The sequence below is a fragment of the Parasteatoda tepidariorum genome, chromosome 12 (genome assembly GCF_982258835.1).
Source record: "Parasteatoda tepidariorum strain Cologne lab strain chromosome 12, Ptep-v5.0, whole genome shotgun sequence".
NCBI classification, from domain to species: Eukaryota; Metazoa; Arthropoda; class Arachnida; order Araneae; family Theridiidae; genus Parasteatoda; species Parasteatoda tepidariorum.
Window position 1 is genome coordinate 65,434,484 of NC_141766.1, and position 15,871 is coordinate 65,450,354.

At 25.5% G+C, this 15,871-nt stretch overlaps 1 protein-coding gene across 2 annotated transcripts in view; it reads right to left on the reverse strand.

Moving 5' to 3' along the window:
* Positions 1–15,871, reverse strand: part of LOC107439758 (protein lap4) — a 56,721-nt gene that overhangs the window by 28,320 nt on the left and 12,530 nt on the right. For both annotated transcript variants that reach the window (XM_016052450.5, XM_071188373.2), the window contains exons 7-18: positions 14,520–14,693; positions 13,826–14,115; positions 13,015–13,081; positions 12,562–12,667; positions 12,358–12,446; positions 12,166–12,282; positions 10,420–10,531; positions 9,231–9,358; positions 4,584–4,674; positions 1,044–1,159; positions 891–968; positions 357–473 (exon numbers count right to left, since the gene is read on the reverse strand). In XM_016052450.5, the coding sequence (XP_015907936.3) occupies positions 357–473; positions 891–968; positions 1,044–1,159; positions 4,584–4,674; positions 9,231–9,358; positions 10,420–10,531; positions 12,166–12,282; positions 12,358–12,446; positions 12,562–12,667; positions 13,015–13,081; positions 13,826–14,115; positions 14,520–14,693 (1,485 nt within the window). The remainder of the gene's footprint in view (positions 1–356; positions 474–890; positions 969–1,043; positions 1,160–4,583; positions 4,675–9,230; positions 9,359–10,419; positions 10,532–12,165; positions 12,283–12,357; positions 12,447–12,561; positions 12,668–13,014; positions 13,082–13,825; positions 14,116–14,519; positions 14,694–15,871) is intronic.

The following is a 15,871-nucleotide window of genomic DNA, read 5'->3' on the forward strand; positions in this document are numbered from 1 at the left end:
AAATATTCTGTCGAAAAGGAAGTAAAAAACACATAAATCAATTTTTGGGTATTTGTACACGACATAAATTAACATTTTATGTAATACATTGAATAAATAGGAACCTATAAAACTTATGAAACCCTGTGCAAAACTGCAAAGAAGTTAAAATTTCAAGGAAATATTCATAAAAATAAAATGTTAAGTTTTTAAGTATAGATTCAAAATTAACATACAATTGATAAAAAGAACTAAACTCTAAGAATAAAACATTCACAATAGTAAACTTTCTACAGCGATATTTTGTACAGCATTTAGAACCTAATTTTTACACATAATATTAATAGCCAGTTAGTATGCAGTTATTAATATCTTACTTCTTTTAAGTTTGTCTCACGCTCTCTAAGAACAGTGAATTTTATACTATTTCCTGCATTTTTCAAGATTTGAACAGCAGTATAATGGTCAATATCCAGCAATGGTATTTCATTGACCTACAAAAAAAAAAGAAAGAAATGATGGCATTGTCTTGTTATTTACACGACAATTATGTGAGTTAAAAAATTTATATAGGATTTAAATATTCTGAAAAAATGAGATATAATAAAACAGTGTTTACCAAAATAAATTTTTTTAATTAATGCTTACAGAAAAGTTTAATGATAAACTATGACTTATAATTTATATTGCTATTGCAATAGACAAGAGAAAATCATGAAAATTTATATAAACAATATACTAAAGGAATATTATACTATTTTAATCCCTTAAAGATAAAACATTAAGTAATTATCATTTAAGAAAAGAACAAATTATGATAAAAATGCAAATAGTTTTTAACTACTACTCTTTAAAAAATAAACTGAAAAATTATATGTTATTTAATTTAATTACTAAAGTTACTGATTTACCTTTAAAATCTTATCATCTACTTTTAATCCAGCCTTATCTGAAGGTCCTCCTTTTATGATCTTAGAAACAAATATTCCCTATAAAAAAGCTTAATTAGAAGAATGAAACAAAATAGAAAAAATTAGTCAAATAAAATTGATACACTATATTACATCATCTTCCCCCTTGTATGGAGTAGATTCTTTCCCTCCAGCAATACTTAGACCCAGGCCAGTAGGTTCTCTCTCAACAATAATATTGTAAACATCGGAATAATATTGTAAATTACCTGTAAATGAAAATATAAAATTCCGTACATTTACATGAGATGTAAACAAAACTCTTAGATATCAAGGTTTGATTTACAGAAAGATAGTATTTGAATTTAACAGTTAAAATATAAATCAACATATTAGCATTCACAGAAACATTGTCACTCTAGCATCATAGCATATTTTGATTGATAATATATAAAAAACAATTAAGCTTTAATGTAGAAAAATGGTGTTAGGACCCTTTACAGAATATTATATCATTATGTTTAATAATTGCATGTGAAATTTGCAAATCAATTAAATTTACAGTAAATTGCCATAAGAAAAATCCATGCTATAATACTTAGAAAAGTTTAATAATGTGATTCCAATTTCAAAAGTTAATTTATTTTAAAACTTTTGTTGTACCCTTTAAATTCAAATTTCCGGACAAAAGAAGGAAATTGTTTGTGGCACCTACTGAACTTAATTTTCAGATAATTCTTCCTTTCAACAGTAATAATGTATAAGATAGACCTTTAAAAACATCAGTAATATTTAGTTCTTTAGTAAAAACAATTACTAAAGTTAAAAAATTCTATTGTTATAAAAAATGCGAGAACATGCCCTGAAATGCAAAATTTATTTTTTAATGTACTTTCCTCTTATTTTAATTATTAAATCAGAAACATGGACTAGACAAATTACATAAAACATGATCAATTACAAGAACTAATTACACAGAAACATCAACTAGAGTAGAAAAATGTAATATAGACAAAAATGAAATTAAAAGAACCTAAACGACCAAAGCCAGTCGTATTATAAAGAACCTTGTACTTTCTTTTACAATTATATTTATGAATAAATTTTACCAGTAAAGATGTTAGTAATGTGTTGCAATTAGTTTTTATATAAATTAATATGTAACATGAAAAAAGACAAAGGTTGCAAAAAATAATTTTCAGGCAAGTACAAATAAATTTTTTTACGTAGACTTCTTTAATTTTTCTGCAACAACTTGAATAGATATTTTCTTTTTATTAAGCACTTCAGGGGTATGTTTTTGAGGTCAATTACTTTTCTAAGTAAAGTTTTAAAATTTTTCCAAATTCTATGACTATTTTTTTTAATAATTAGCTTTTACACAAACTATTTCTCATTAGATGAATTAGTTTTGTTTATCTGGAGCAGTTTGCGGGATTGATGTAAATAATCCACTACTGAAAATGCATCCTTTAAATTTTTTACATTATATTTGTTAATAAAAATTCTGTTTATATATACTATAATAAAAATCTACACCAAAAGGACTCTGTTAATCACTAGTATTGAATGCTAGTAAGACACTGACTTTTTAAAGTTAGTTATCTAACGAAAAACAAGTCAATACATGTGTATTAAGAAATAAAGGGTATCTGCTACATTTTAGATTTTCAAATTCATGATTTTACATGACTAATTCCAAGAATTTTTCATGACTTCATGAAGTTACTATTTTCTCCGACGAAAACACAACAATAAATTTAAAAAAAGCATAATAACATTAATTGAAATGATAGATATACCCAAAACTGTTATACTCTGCATCTTGAAATATTTATTTTAAATTTAAAAAAACAGAGTAAAGAAAGAGTTGAAGCAATAAAATAGCTGGCAAAAAAAATACAAAAGCAAAGAATTTTTTTTCTTTTTTTCTGAAGAATCATATTTTAAAGATACTTTTCTTGCATATCGGAGGAGGAAAGAAATAATCCTGATTTTTCGGTTCTCATTTCGAAATGAAAAAAATTCACGAATCACTGGCTTGTCTCAGCTGGAATTTTAAATTGATAATATTAAAAAAATAAATAATAATAACAAAAATTCAGAAATCACAGAAGTTTAAAAGATAGTTCGCTCTAGAAATGATGTATTTTCTTTCTTTTTTTTAAAGAACAGCGCAAGTTTTAAAGAAAATGATAAAAATATTTTATATTTTAATAAAATATGACTGTGAGAGGGGATTTTGTTACAAACTCAGATATACCGTACACCATGAAATTGGGGGGGGGGGGATTATTCCATTTTAAAAATAGACTTTCGGGTGACCTAAATCCGTAACTTTCCATTATTTTTTTTAAAAAAAATAGTTAAAATCATGACATTTCATGACAAATTTTGTTCAATACCGAAATTCATGACTTTCCAGGTGCGCAGATATGCTGGAAATAATGCTGTAATACAGTCCATTCAGCAAATACAAGAAGTGAAGGGGTTAATAAAGAAGCGTGAGCCTGTTTCATTACAATTCAGTTTTTATGTTTTAGAGTAATTCTGGTGCTTAATAAATGAGGATGAATTTGGTTTGCAGTGTTTGAGAAAATAATGCTTGAGAAGAAATGTTGATTAGTGTTCAGAAAAGAATAAAGTGCACACAAAAATCAATTTTTTTAGAAAACATAAGTATCAGTGAGTAATCAACTAACTAAAAGAAATCCTTCATAGAAATAATATACATTCAAGAGATTTTGTTTCAAAAATAAAAAGCAATGGAATAATTTTGGATAAAAGGAAATGGCAATTCAATTAAATTCAAATTTTTGATATTTTCAAAACATGAAATTCTAAATAAATTATATGTAGCATAATTTAAATGTATAATTATGTAAAAGTTAACTTTTATGTCTAATTACATTTATTATTATACCAGAAAAAATAATTACAAATAAAAGAGCTGCAAAGTATATATTCTTGTTCTAATATTTTTAAATAAAATATGCAAGAATTTCCATGCATAAATGTGATCGATGATTTCTTGAAATTTATGGATTTGGGTTTCCGAAACTTTCCGGATCACGGTTAGAGGAAAATCCGGAAATTAAATTTTTTTTTTTTAGCACAATCATCTCTGTGAATATAAATATTAAAAAACAAACAAAATATATATGAAACAAAAATACCATAATTTACTAACAACTATTATTTAATTAAAGGATTAACATTTGTTCTCTTATACATATATACTTTATTTAAACATAATAGTATTGAAAGCTATACTGTTCAGTGTTTAAAAATGATGCTTGTAGTAATTTTAACAAAAATACTAAGAGCAGTTAAGTACAACTTAAACATTTTAACATAAACACACACACTCACAAAAATCAACACATATTAAAAATGAAAAAGTTACTCATACACTTTTGAACGTCAAGAAATCTGCCATTTTGAAATTTTTCTTAAATTATGATTAAAAAAAAAAGGATTTCATATTTGCTTAATTCAATAACATTTACTAGTATCATAATATATTTTTTAACGAAGTTAAATACAACTTTCAATACTTTATTCCTACATAAACTTGAAGATTTTGCATAAAACTAATGCATGAGATACAAAATTTTTTGCATTTGAGCATTGTTACATCCCGTATGAAAAAAAAATCTTAATAACATCTAAAGTAATTTTGAGACATCTTACCAACTGGTAGTCTGCAGCCTAATAAACTTGATGAATCAAAAGAAATGCTTCCTTTGCTCATGGATAAACAATTTTCACTTGAATTATCAATCTAATATTCATACAAAGAAAAAATAAGTAATGAAAAAATATTTAAAATAATAAAATAATTGGAGAAGCATAAATCAAATTACATTAGTTATAGTACTACTAAAAGAAGTCTGAACTATAAAAAGAAGAAAATTGAAACATTAGGTGAAAAAGAAAGTCTTAATAACAAACTATTTTAGAAAAAATGCCATACACTATCCTATAATAATTGAAGAGACACTTTCAGTTCTTGACATTTTTTTAAAACTTCTTAAAAAATGCTTAGAGGATTATTTTATAACATTAGAAGTGCTTAGGTCATGCGATTTCTCCTACTTTTTAATAAATTTTAAAACTTTAAGAAGTTTGAGGGACCAGAGATAAATTACAAATGAAAAAAAATATTTTGAACATCCTTACAGAAATAAACATGCATTGATAACTTAAGTTATTAAATGCAAGAACTCCATAAAATTGTATAAGCTTATCTTAAATATTTATGGTGACATGGACATTTTTATAAAAAAATAGTATATAGCCACTTGTTCTTTCCCATTAAATTTAAAAATATTTAGTAAAATCAAAAATTTTGGAGCAAATTTTAATTAACAAAATTATAATTTTGAAATTTGAAAAAAAAAATTGTGCAAGATATGAGAAGTTAAAGTAGTTTTTTCCTACTGTGCATGCACAGAAAACAAAAAAATTTTTTCTTCAGAATTTTGTATTGAATAGTAACCTACAAAAAAAATAAGATTTTAATATCTTGAAAATTTAAAAAAATTCAATCAGTGTTTAAGCAATTTTTCTACTTTTTTAAAACTAGTCCTGAATGTTAAGGGGGTTTCTCCTGATTGTCATTTTGTACTTTTAAACAAGATTTATTAAAAATAACATTGACATTATGGGGGATCATCCCACATAAAAGCAGGTTTATTTCCTTATACATTAAAACCTTGCAACAACATAATTTTTTGGACCAAATTAATATATTGTTGTAGAGGGATATATTGTTATATATTGATAGCCCATATACTTTGGGGACACAATAAGATTTATTTAAAAATTTTAATGCTATGTTTGTATTAACTATAAATGTAAATATTAATTTGCAGATATGTTAATTATGGTTAAATATTAAAGAAATCAAAATAAAATAAGAAAGAAAACATATCTGAAAACCATTTTTATTGAAAATAATCCAATATTTTTGTTTGTTTATTTATTCTTCTGACTGTTAAGTCAACCAACAAAGTATGCATTGAGTTCAAAGTACGAAAATGATTTTTGTTTGTGAATGGTGCTCCACCCACCCTCTATGTAAAAAAATCTCTTTCAGAAGTTAATGTGTGATGCTTGTGGTCATTTGTGACTCATGCAGATAGGAATAAAACCTCTGCGACTTCTTAAGAGATAAGGGAGGCAATTCTAAGAATGGAAGCTCTTGGGGTGGCCAACAGTGAGTCTTTTCTTTTCAAAAAAAAAAAAAAAAAAATGGAAAAATGGTAAATGATAAAATAAGATCTTTTTTACATTTAAAAACCATTAATAAATGGAGAAAATAAGGTTGAAATTTGAAGGAAAAAAAAGTTTTACAGGGGTTTATTGCCTAAGAATATATCGTAATACTGACAGTAGGATAACATTCATTCATATGAAAGTTCGACAGGACCACAAAATATTATTGTAACAGAGGTAGTTGTTGTATCGGATATTGTAGTAGCGAGAGTTCAATGTACCATCATATTTTGGTGTATGGGTGATTATTATAAGGTATTATCATTTGTTTTTAAGTTTTGTTTCATGATTCAAAATGAAATTTGTTTAAAACCTCTTACCATTCAGAGATTTCTTTCAAAATTTACAAAAACTATTTAGAAAATTGCTTAAAACTTTTTAAATTTGCTAGACATTCAAATAGAACTTTTTTTCATTAGTAACCAAATACAATTCATTACAAAATTATAAAATTTCTTTTTCAATGTTTCCGCACATTTACAATATGAAAGAACTACTTTAAATGCGAAAATATATTGCACAGTTTGTAAATTTTTTTTTCAAATTTAGAATGATTTTTCTTTTTAAAAATTACTTTAAAAATTTTGCTTAGTTTTATCGAATATTTTTGAAGGCTACGGCAAAAAGAAAAACATCAAACAAAAAAAGAATTTTTTTCATAAGAATGACGGTATCTCCATAAATACTTTAACTAAACTTACAAAATTTTATGTTGAATGTAATAACCAAAGTAAGTTACAGATTCATTGCTACATTTCCTGATATAAGGGAGTTCAAAATCGCCTTATTTCGCTCGTAATTTATTCTGGTCTCTCAAACCTCTGAAAGCTTAAAAATTTATAGATAAGTATGAAAAACAGCATGATTTAAACACATTTCAAGTCGGTCCTAGAGAGAAAAAAATGACATCATACTTTAAACGAATTTTTGTACTATATATTTTTTTAAAAAAAATATATACATAGAATTATAACATGAAAATTCCTATGAACCAATCCTAAACAATAATAATGTATTGAATTAAAAATTTCACAAATCAATATTAATAATAATTTTAATCAAATTTCGTTTTCCTTGTTGCCTGCTTAAAACATAGTAATGAATTATTTTTCTCAACTTTCTAATTTTTTTTTATTTATCCTTGAAGTAGCCAAATTTTTATGAAACTATTGTATAAGTTGATCTCTCTTTTTGTACATATACAGGAGAGAGTGGGGTGTGAAACCCAGTGCCGGGATAAAACCAGGTACCTTGATTTTGGCAAAATTAGTTCTGATTTTTAGCAAACAAATTCTGAATTTCATTTTACTAGTCAAGAAGAAGGACCGATCATATTAGAGTATTGTTGCTTATTAATTCGCAGCGTTTGTGAAGATAAGTTTAATTTATTACATCAACTCACTAATGTTCTCTTATTTTTAAGCAGTGCTTATTTATTGGTCGTTACAGTTATAATGAAACTACTTTTAGTCCATCTTATTATATTAATATCATATATTTATTCAAAATTCATACTCTAATAAACAATAAGAATTTTGTCCAATAGTAGCACTGTTTTGCTGCATTCTGATAACCGCTGTTGGTGGGAGAAGAGGAGGTTTGATGCCTCTCGATTTATGTCTATGCTGTTCCCAAGAAAGTAGCAATGCAGTGGAGGAAGAAGATAACTTTACCCAAGGCTGAACAGAGGTTTTACAGGTCCCAGGATAAATTTTATTACAGGCCCCTTTCTAAACCACAAAAAGACTTTATTTTCATATTTTGTAGCATTTTTGGAGATCTTTTAAACAAAACTGTAGTTTTTATGCTGATAAAAAGAAATTATCTACTATTTTCTTTAAAAAAAACATTAATAAAAACTATATTTTAGAGAACTTCTCAGCAGTCCTGGGCCCTAGGACAATTGTCCCTCTATCTACCCCTTGAGTACGGCCTAAACTACATCACATGAAAATAACATGCAAAATTTTCTTAATTTACCATATAAAATAAAGATGTCTTTCATTGAAATTCTAGCATTTCTAAATTTCTTATTTAGTTAACATGTGTAGCTGATTTTAGATCACTCATGGGATAAGAGTGGGTGGTTTGACTTATTTCAGAAAAAAATCAGTTATAATAAAAGTAATACATCTATAACTTTTCGGGAATGATATATAATGCACATAAAAAATGAATATCTTGGTTAGATCTGACAATTTCTAGGTCGAACAGTCTATCTCTTCATTAGGCCATAATTTTAGCACCCCAGTATTACTCATATATATATATAAGTAATTATTTCTATTTCATATAAATTTCTTGCAATAATATTGCAGTTGAAGAGTTTATAATAGAAAATATTGAAGAGGTATTGAAAGTTGACAGCAGTTTCTATTCTTATATTTATTCTTTTTCACATAATTTCTCATTTGCTTAATAAAAGAAATGCACAATTATTTATTATTCAATATTAAATAAATGAATTACTTTCAAAATATGTATACACTATTCTTAACAGAGTATCTTAAACAGTTTTCCTTCCATAATATAGTTAAAAAAAGAAAACCTTTTAAGTGATGCACATCTTGCAGATAAAAACAATCATTGTTCATTAAATTAAGTAGGTAATATTTGTTAAATTTTACACTGTTGCATCTGTAGGTCAACTAAATTTTGTATTGTGAGCAACAATGCCTTGATTTATATAGTTTAGTCGTGTAACCAGATTGTCAGATTGGAAACCACTTGTATAGAGCAAACTATCCATTATATTAGGTGATATTTAAACAATATTAGGTCAGATTTTTCAAGATATTAACTAGACATTTATAAAAATACACACTGCATTAGTGTTTGAAAGAAATTTCTTTTTCTGTATAAAATTTAAATTATGCTAGCATGTTTTAAGAAGGTTCTGTGATAAATGAACATTGAACTTAATGGGAAAAAGTCAATCATTTCAACAAAAGCTACTTCAGATGATGCGTTGAGACTCAAGGTCTGTTTTAATTTTTGATTTATTAAATTTTTATCAATATAAGTACAAATTTGAAGATGTTGATGAAGAGGAATACATACCAGTTCATTAAGGCTAATATCAGTGCTGGCACTTGACTTTAAGCCACGCATTGATTCCAGGCTAGCAGCATTACTTTTTTGAGCATAAGCTTGATGATTGTAATTTATTTGATCAGCAGTATTATTAGCTATAGGATAAAATCAAAAATTTCTAATTTAATTTTAAGTGCAGAATAATGCAGACAATTTTTTTTTAAACTACCCTATATTTTATTGCATATCATGAACAAAAAATAAAATATCATAATTAATGATTTAAAAAAATATAGATTTATAAAATTATAGAAAAAATTTAATTAAAAATTCCTGAAGCGATATTAAATAACAAAAAATACAAAACTAATAATTTCGTATTAACCGATTACCAATTTTTTTGAAGAAAAAAAAAGCACAAAATCAATATATTTTTTTATTTCATTAATAATTACGAGGAACTAAAACAAAACATAATATATAAGTTCTAAGTTGAAATTTTAATTTTTTTATGTGTAAAAAATATTTAATTTACCATCATACTATCACAAATTATCTCGGGTAAGTGAAAAAAGTTAAATATTAGTCTTTGTATGTGTTCACATCTCCATAATCTGAAAATTCATTTCCATTACTTGTCAGATTGGAAACCACTTGTCGCTCACCAACGCCATTTTTTAAACTCTTTTTTTTTTTAAATGTAAATTCATCAATCATCGTGTATACAATTGCACAAAACACGTCTGCAGACCTACAAATAGCAAAACTCCCAAACAAATATTGCCAAACTTCCAATCACAGCAGATTACTATAATTTTTTGTTTTGCTTCCGGCCAAATAAAAACAAAACTTATTGGCGCATTTTGCTATGTTCGAGTTAACTCGGGATAATAAGGGAAGCGGTTAATAAATTTCATATAAATACCACATAAAAAATTGAAGATGATGCATGTAAAGTTTACCTTAACAGGTAAATTAGAGAAAAAAAGTTATTTATTACAAGTCTTTCTTAAAAATAAAAATTTGAATTTTGTAACAATGTGAAATATTACTAAGTTTATGGATACAAAAAACAAAACTAAGTTAGACATTTTAAATTAAAATTAATTATAATTATTACAAACGTTTTTGAATTTAATTATTACTTTGATGAATAAGAAAATGGTGATATAATATAATGAATTATGATGAATTAGAAAACAAAAAAATATGATACCAGGTGAAGCAGCACTTGATACACCAGAATCTGCAACAGGTGAAGTGGAATATACTCGTGGATTTTCTTCTGATTTCCAAACATCAGGCTTATGACTACCATTTAAAAGATCCTAAAAAAATTATTTCAATAAATTAAGTATGACTATCGAGTAATTTCATTTATTTGTTGAGTAACCTCATTTATTTATGTGATAATTATTCGTAATTTTTTAAATATACCAAATTATTCAGAATAGATCTTTTTAAAGATTATCAAACAATTACTGATTATAATTGAACTCTCATTATTGTTGTCAACAAATACTAAAACAAATAGACAATTAATGTTTTGTAAGTGCATTATAATAATATGACACTTATTTAAAGTTAAAAAGGTTTGTATAAACTAAATGTATAATTTTCAAGATTTAACAGAACAAATTGGTTTGAAATTTTGGCTGAATAAATGAACTAGAATGCAGGACATAAAATAATATGCTGCAAACTTGATTTGATTTGCTTTTGCAGTTTATGACTTTGTCAGGAAAAGAGAATGTAGTGGCATTTATAATGCCTGAAACTTAAAAATTTTTTATGCTTGTTATTGTATGATAACTTTAAAACCTTTCCGCTTATATTGATTGCCTAGTGCAGGGATGGCGAACCAATGGCACGCGTGCTATTCATGGCACGCGACACAATATTTCGGGCACGCAAGAGATTACACAGTTCACTATGAAGCATATTAACAATTAAATTAAAACTCATAAAGAAAAAAAATCGACAGTTATTAACAAAAAAATTAACAATTAATGCCAAAAAATAATTAATAACCATAAAAAACAAGCTAACAATAAATGGCTAGTAAAAAAAAAAAATTAATATTCCTGCTTAAACTAACATCTTACAACCTGATATAAGTTATTTGTCATCTTATCTACAACAACAGAAGTCACACCGATGTTACCTTAAGTTGAACTACGCGTATAACTGAGACATTGCAAAATGTATTTTTTTCCATAGTAAATAAAGAGTTTTGAGTTGATACTTTGTATCATTATTTTCCCAAGAATCACGAAATCAAAATTATTTGACGGCACGTCTATGATCTCTGTATCCGCACGGATTTGTAGCGCCACCTAGTATAACTTGTAACACAAGAGAGTGTGTGTGTGTGGAAGGAGAGCTGTAACGAGCTACAAAAAAGCTCTCTTCCAAATAATAATAAATAAATATTGTGCATAATTATACAGTCCATTTCTTTCTGATTATTGAGCGAGCTTTTAGTTACCTGAGCGTTGAGAATCTCATTAAAAAAATTTTTTTTTTAGAAAAAATGGCCCGTTGGTGCATAAAGGTTCGCCACCCCTGGCCTAGTGAATTAATTTTCATAAAATTTTTTTTGATAAACAATATTAAACATTCTTTGAAAATTGGATGTTCAATAAAACAGCCTAACTAATTATGATGAAAATCTTAACCATTACTTCTCCCATAGCTAACCATTGTTTGTAAAGCATAAATTTATGGTATTTTGAATCTATAATATGCAATAATGTCTCTTTGCTCATAACAAATTTTTTAAAAAAAAAAACTTTTAACACTACCTACAAACAGTCAAGCTCAAAACTTTTTATGAGGCAATGATAATATTTTCAAAGTTTAAAAAATATATTGATTACCAGAAATAGAATTTTAAAAGATATAACATTTAATTAATCCAAAATAGTATTCTAAAATGTAAAATCAAGAAAATAATAGGTACATTTTTCTCACAACCATCATCCCCATTTTTCACAACTTTATTCTTTGCTGATAAAAGTTTAATTGCTCTAGTTTTCAAATCCTTAGGATATGGAGTCCCATGACGAACAAGTTCTGCCTATTAAATATATTGAAAACATTTAACACAGCAACAAAATAATTAGAATTATTAAAAGCAGTTCATCAATCTTACATCTTTGTCTAATTCATCATCACTTTCAACAGCAAATCCAACTCTTGGGTTGTTAGGGAAAATCTTTTCTTCAACTTCTGCAGTTTGTACTAGAAAAGAATTATGAAAGATTAGTCTTTTTTTTTAAACTAAAGAACACCCCAAGTTAATTTTCCTTTAAATGTTTCAAAAGAAAAATATTCTAAGCATTAAGGATATTTATACCTGAATAATCAACATCATAATCTTGCTGTGGTAACATATAACAGGTCATAACATTTCTTTGCGCCTTCCAATCATAATCTGTTTGGAACTTTAATAGAGGTTGATGCTGAAAAAAAAATTACTTTAAGTTTAAACTGATGAAACATGTAACTGAAAAACACAACAAAATTATTTAGTGATGTGATAAAAAGTTTTTCTCAAAAGATTTTAAAAATAGTACTTAAGAATTTTGAAAGAGTGTTTTGTAGTTTACTTGGAATAATAAGAATGGAAAAATTCCTACTAAGCAATTGTTGAATTACCACATTATTATAACTAAAATTAACCACGATTTACCAACGATTACAAAACAAATGATGACCTTCAAAGAGGGTGGTTATGTTAAAAAACAAAAATATACAAAACAGTATATTTCCAGGAGTAATAAAATTTCGTGACTAAAATTGCACTTACTTGATTTTCTGATAGCCAAAGGGCTTTTAAATTCAGGAACATAATGCTGGTTGGAAGGTATTGTACCCTAAGTAAAATAAGAAACATTGTTAATACATATATATATTTAGGAATAGTAAAAGCATTTAAGAAAAAATTCTACTGATTCCAACAAAACTTGTAGTATAACATTTACAGTTTTCTGAATTTTTTTTCTGGCATTTAAATTTCAGGTTATAATTATATGCTGTATTTTAATCTAAAACAGAGACTTCTATTTTCTGATTCTGCATCTGACATTTAAAATATATTCAGTTTTTTATTAGCAATTTTACTTTATTTAAACATTTTGATAGGTTTAACAAAGAAATTAAATAAATTTTAAATAGTTTAATCTCTTATGAATCATTTATTTATTTATATTTAAATAATAACCATACATAAAATACCTTTATTTGTCAATTAAAAAAAAAAAAAAAAGATTAGCCTTGACTTTTTTCTGTTCATCCTCAATACCACAATAGAAATTCTCTTTTACAAGTAATTATTGAAAGCTAAAAGAAAAGTTTTATAGAATTTTTAGGTAATTTGAACCATACTCAACTATCATCCTTTTTCTTTTTTAAAAAAAATTAAAATTAAATGAACATAAAAATTGTATTAAAAATTTGCAATAAATGGTTTATAAGTTTTTAAATAAATAAAATGATTAAAACAAAAGGTTAAAATGTAGCTTTTATTCTAATAAAAAATAATATATTTTAATTATAGAACTGAAATTTCAGTAAAAGTCATAAAATAACATTTATAAGCAAATTTGTATTTAACATACCTATTGCCACAAAGATCCAAGACTTGCAAATTTTTCATAATACCAATATTTTCTGGCAGATAGTAAATGCAATTATCTCGTAATGAGAGCAATGTTAATTCAGATAGTTGAGATATTTCACCAGGAAGACTACTCAATTTATTGCAATCTGCAATAAGAGTTTTCAGATTTGTTAGTAAACCAATAGAAGTTGGAAGGGATGCTAACTCATTATCTTTCAGCACCAGTTCCTGCATGTTAGTGCATTTTCCAAAGCTCACAGGTAATGAGAGTAATCTGTTACCATCAACCTATAGAGAATATTATTGTTAAAATATTTAAGATATGTTTGAAGTTTACATATGTTATGTTTGAAGTTTACAACAGTAATCGATACAATTTCTGTTTAATGATAATAATTTTAAAAAATGCATTTTAATAATACTAACAAAAAAATTACAAGAAAACAGGTTTTCTACAGTTTCTTAGTTTTAAGTACATAAGTTTTACACAAAATAATAAAATTAAAAAAAATTAACTTTTATAAGTGTACTAAAAAGTTTAAAATATTTTAATCAAAAATGTTAAAATATTTTAATAATTTTGTAAAAATAAAAACCATACAAGCAAAAGAAACTGAAAATATAATTTTATTCAAACAATTTAAAGCAAATGAGGTATACAAAAATAGAAAGTATTGAAAATAATATAATACCTTGAAGACTGTAAGCGATTTCAAGCTTCCAATTCCATTTGGAAGTAATTGTAGATAATTTTGAGAAATATACAAATCTGTGAGATTTTCTAAACCATATATTTCTTCAGGAAGAAATTCAAGCTCATTTTCAGAAATATCAAGACATTTCAAACTTTTAAGTTTTTTAATATCCTGAAATGAACAATTTTAAGTTAATAATTTTTAAGAACATGAACTACTTTAACATTTCATTTTGGACAAAAATTCTTAGTTTATATTGACTAACTTTTTAAAGTTATCTATAAAGTTTTTATCTTTTAAGAACAAATATAAACTTGATAAAATGTCTCCTTCAGCTATAAAAACACAAAGAGAAATGGACTAAGGCATGTTAAAATCATTAGAGCATGAATATTGCACTTAAAGAAAAATACATCTGATTTTATTTAAATAGTTAAATGCAAATTTTATTTGGTCAGTAGCAACAAGACATACTTTTTTTTTTATATCGGTTGCATCTTCTTTAAATAAAGTGTGAAACAAAAGTAATGATTTAATAAATTATATTAGTTGAAAAAATTTATTCAACACGCAACTTAAAAATACAGACTTTAAAAATAAATGTTTGAAAAATATCTTAATTGTAATTAGATTTTTAAATTTTTCAATAACTAGTTATGTGATGTTTATTTGCACATTTGTTTAAACTTTCGATTTAGACATAAAGAATATGTAAGTTTGTGTTGAAATATGCTTTAGATGGCTCATTTAAGAACTTTTATATTTGTTTAATATCTGAAAAATATTATCAGCTAAATTTGGAAGAAATATTTGATAATAGTGATAGCAATTATATAGTTAGAGATAGCATTATAATGGTAAGGTAGGGGTTTCTCTCTGAGAGTTATAATTGAGATCTTAACTAAATTTAGTTATCTTTACTTCAAAGAAACCTAGTTTTTCTACACACTGAAAGAGGCTAGAAGAAAATTGCGAAATATGAAGTAAAAAGGAAGGAAAAAATAATTCATAACAAGCTAATTAATGACAATATGCTCAACGTCATTATGCTCAGAAGTTTGATAAAATATGTTGAATAGCAGTAATAAAATTTATTGGAAGTTTTAATAAGGTTTTGATTGAACTAAAAAATAAATATTTTCCCACTACTTATTTTAATTTCACAAAATTAGAATTTGAAAATGAGTGAAAATAGTATTATAATTTTTGCTTAAATCTCAAATAACAACTGGTTTTATTTATACATACAATGTAAGAACTGTAAGACATAAGAATTGTTTTACATCAGAATTGCAATTAATTTAACATAATAGTTAATAATTAATAGAAGCCAATAAATAAATAAGCTT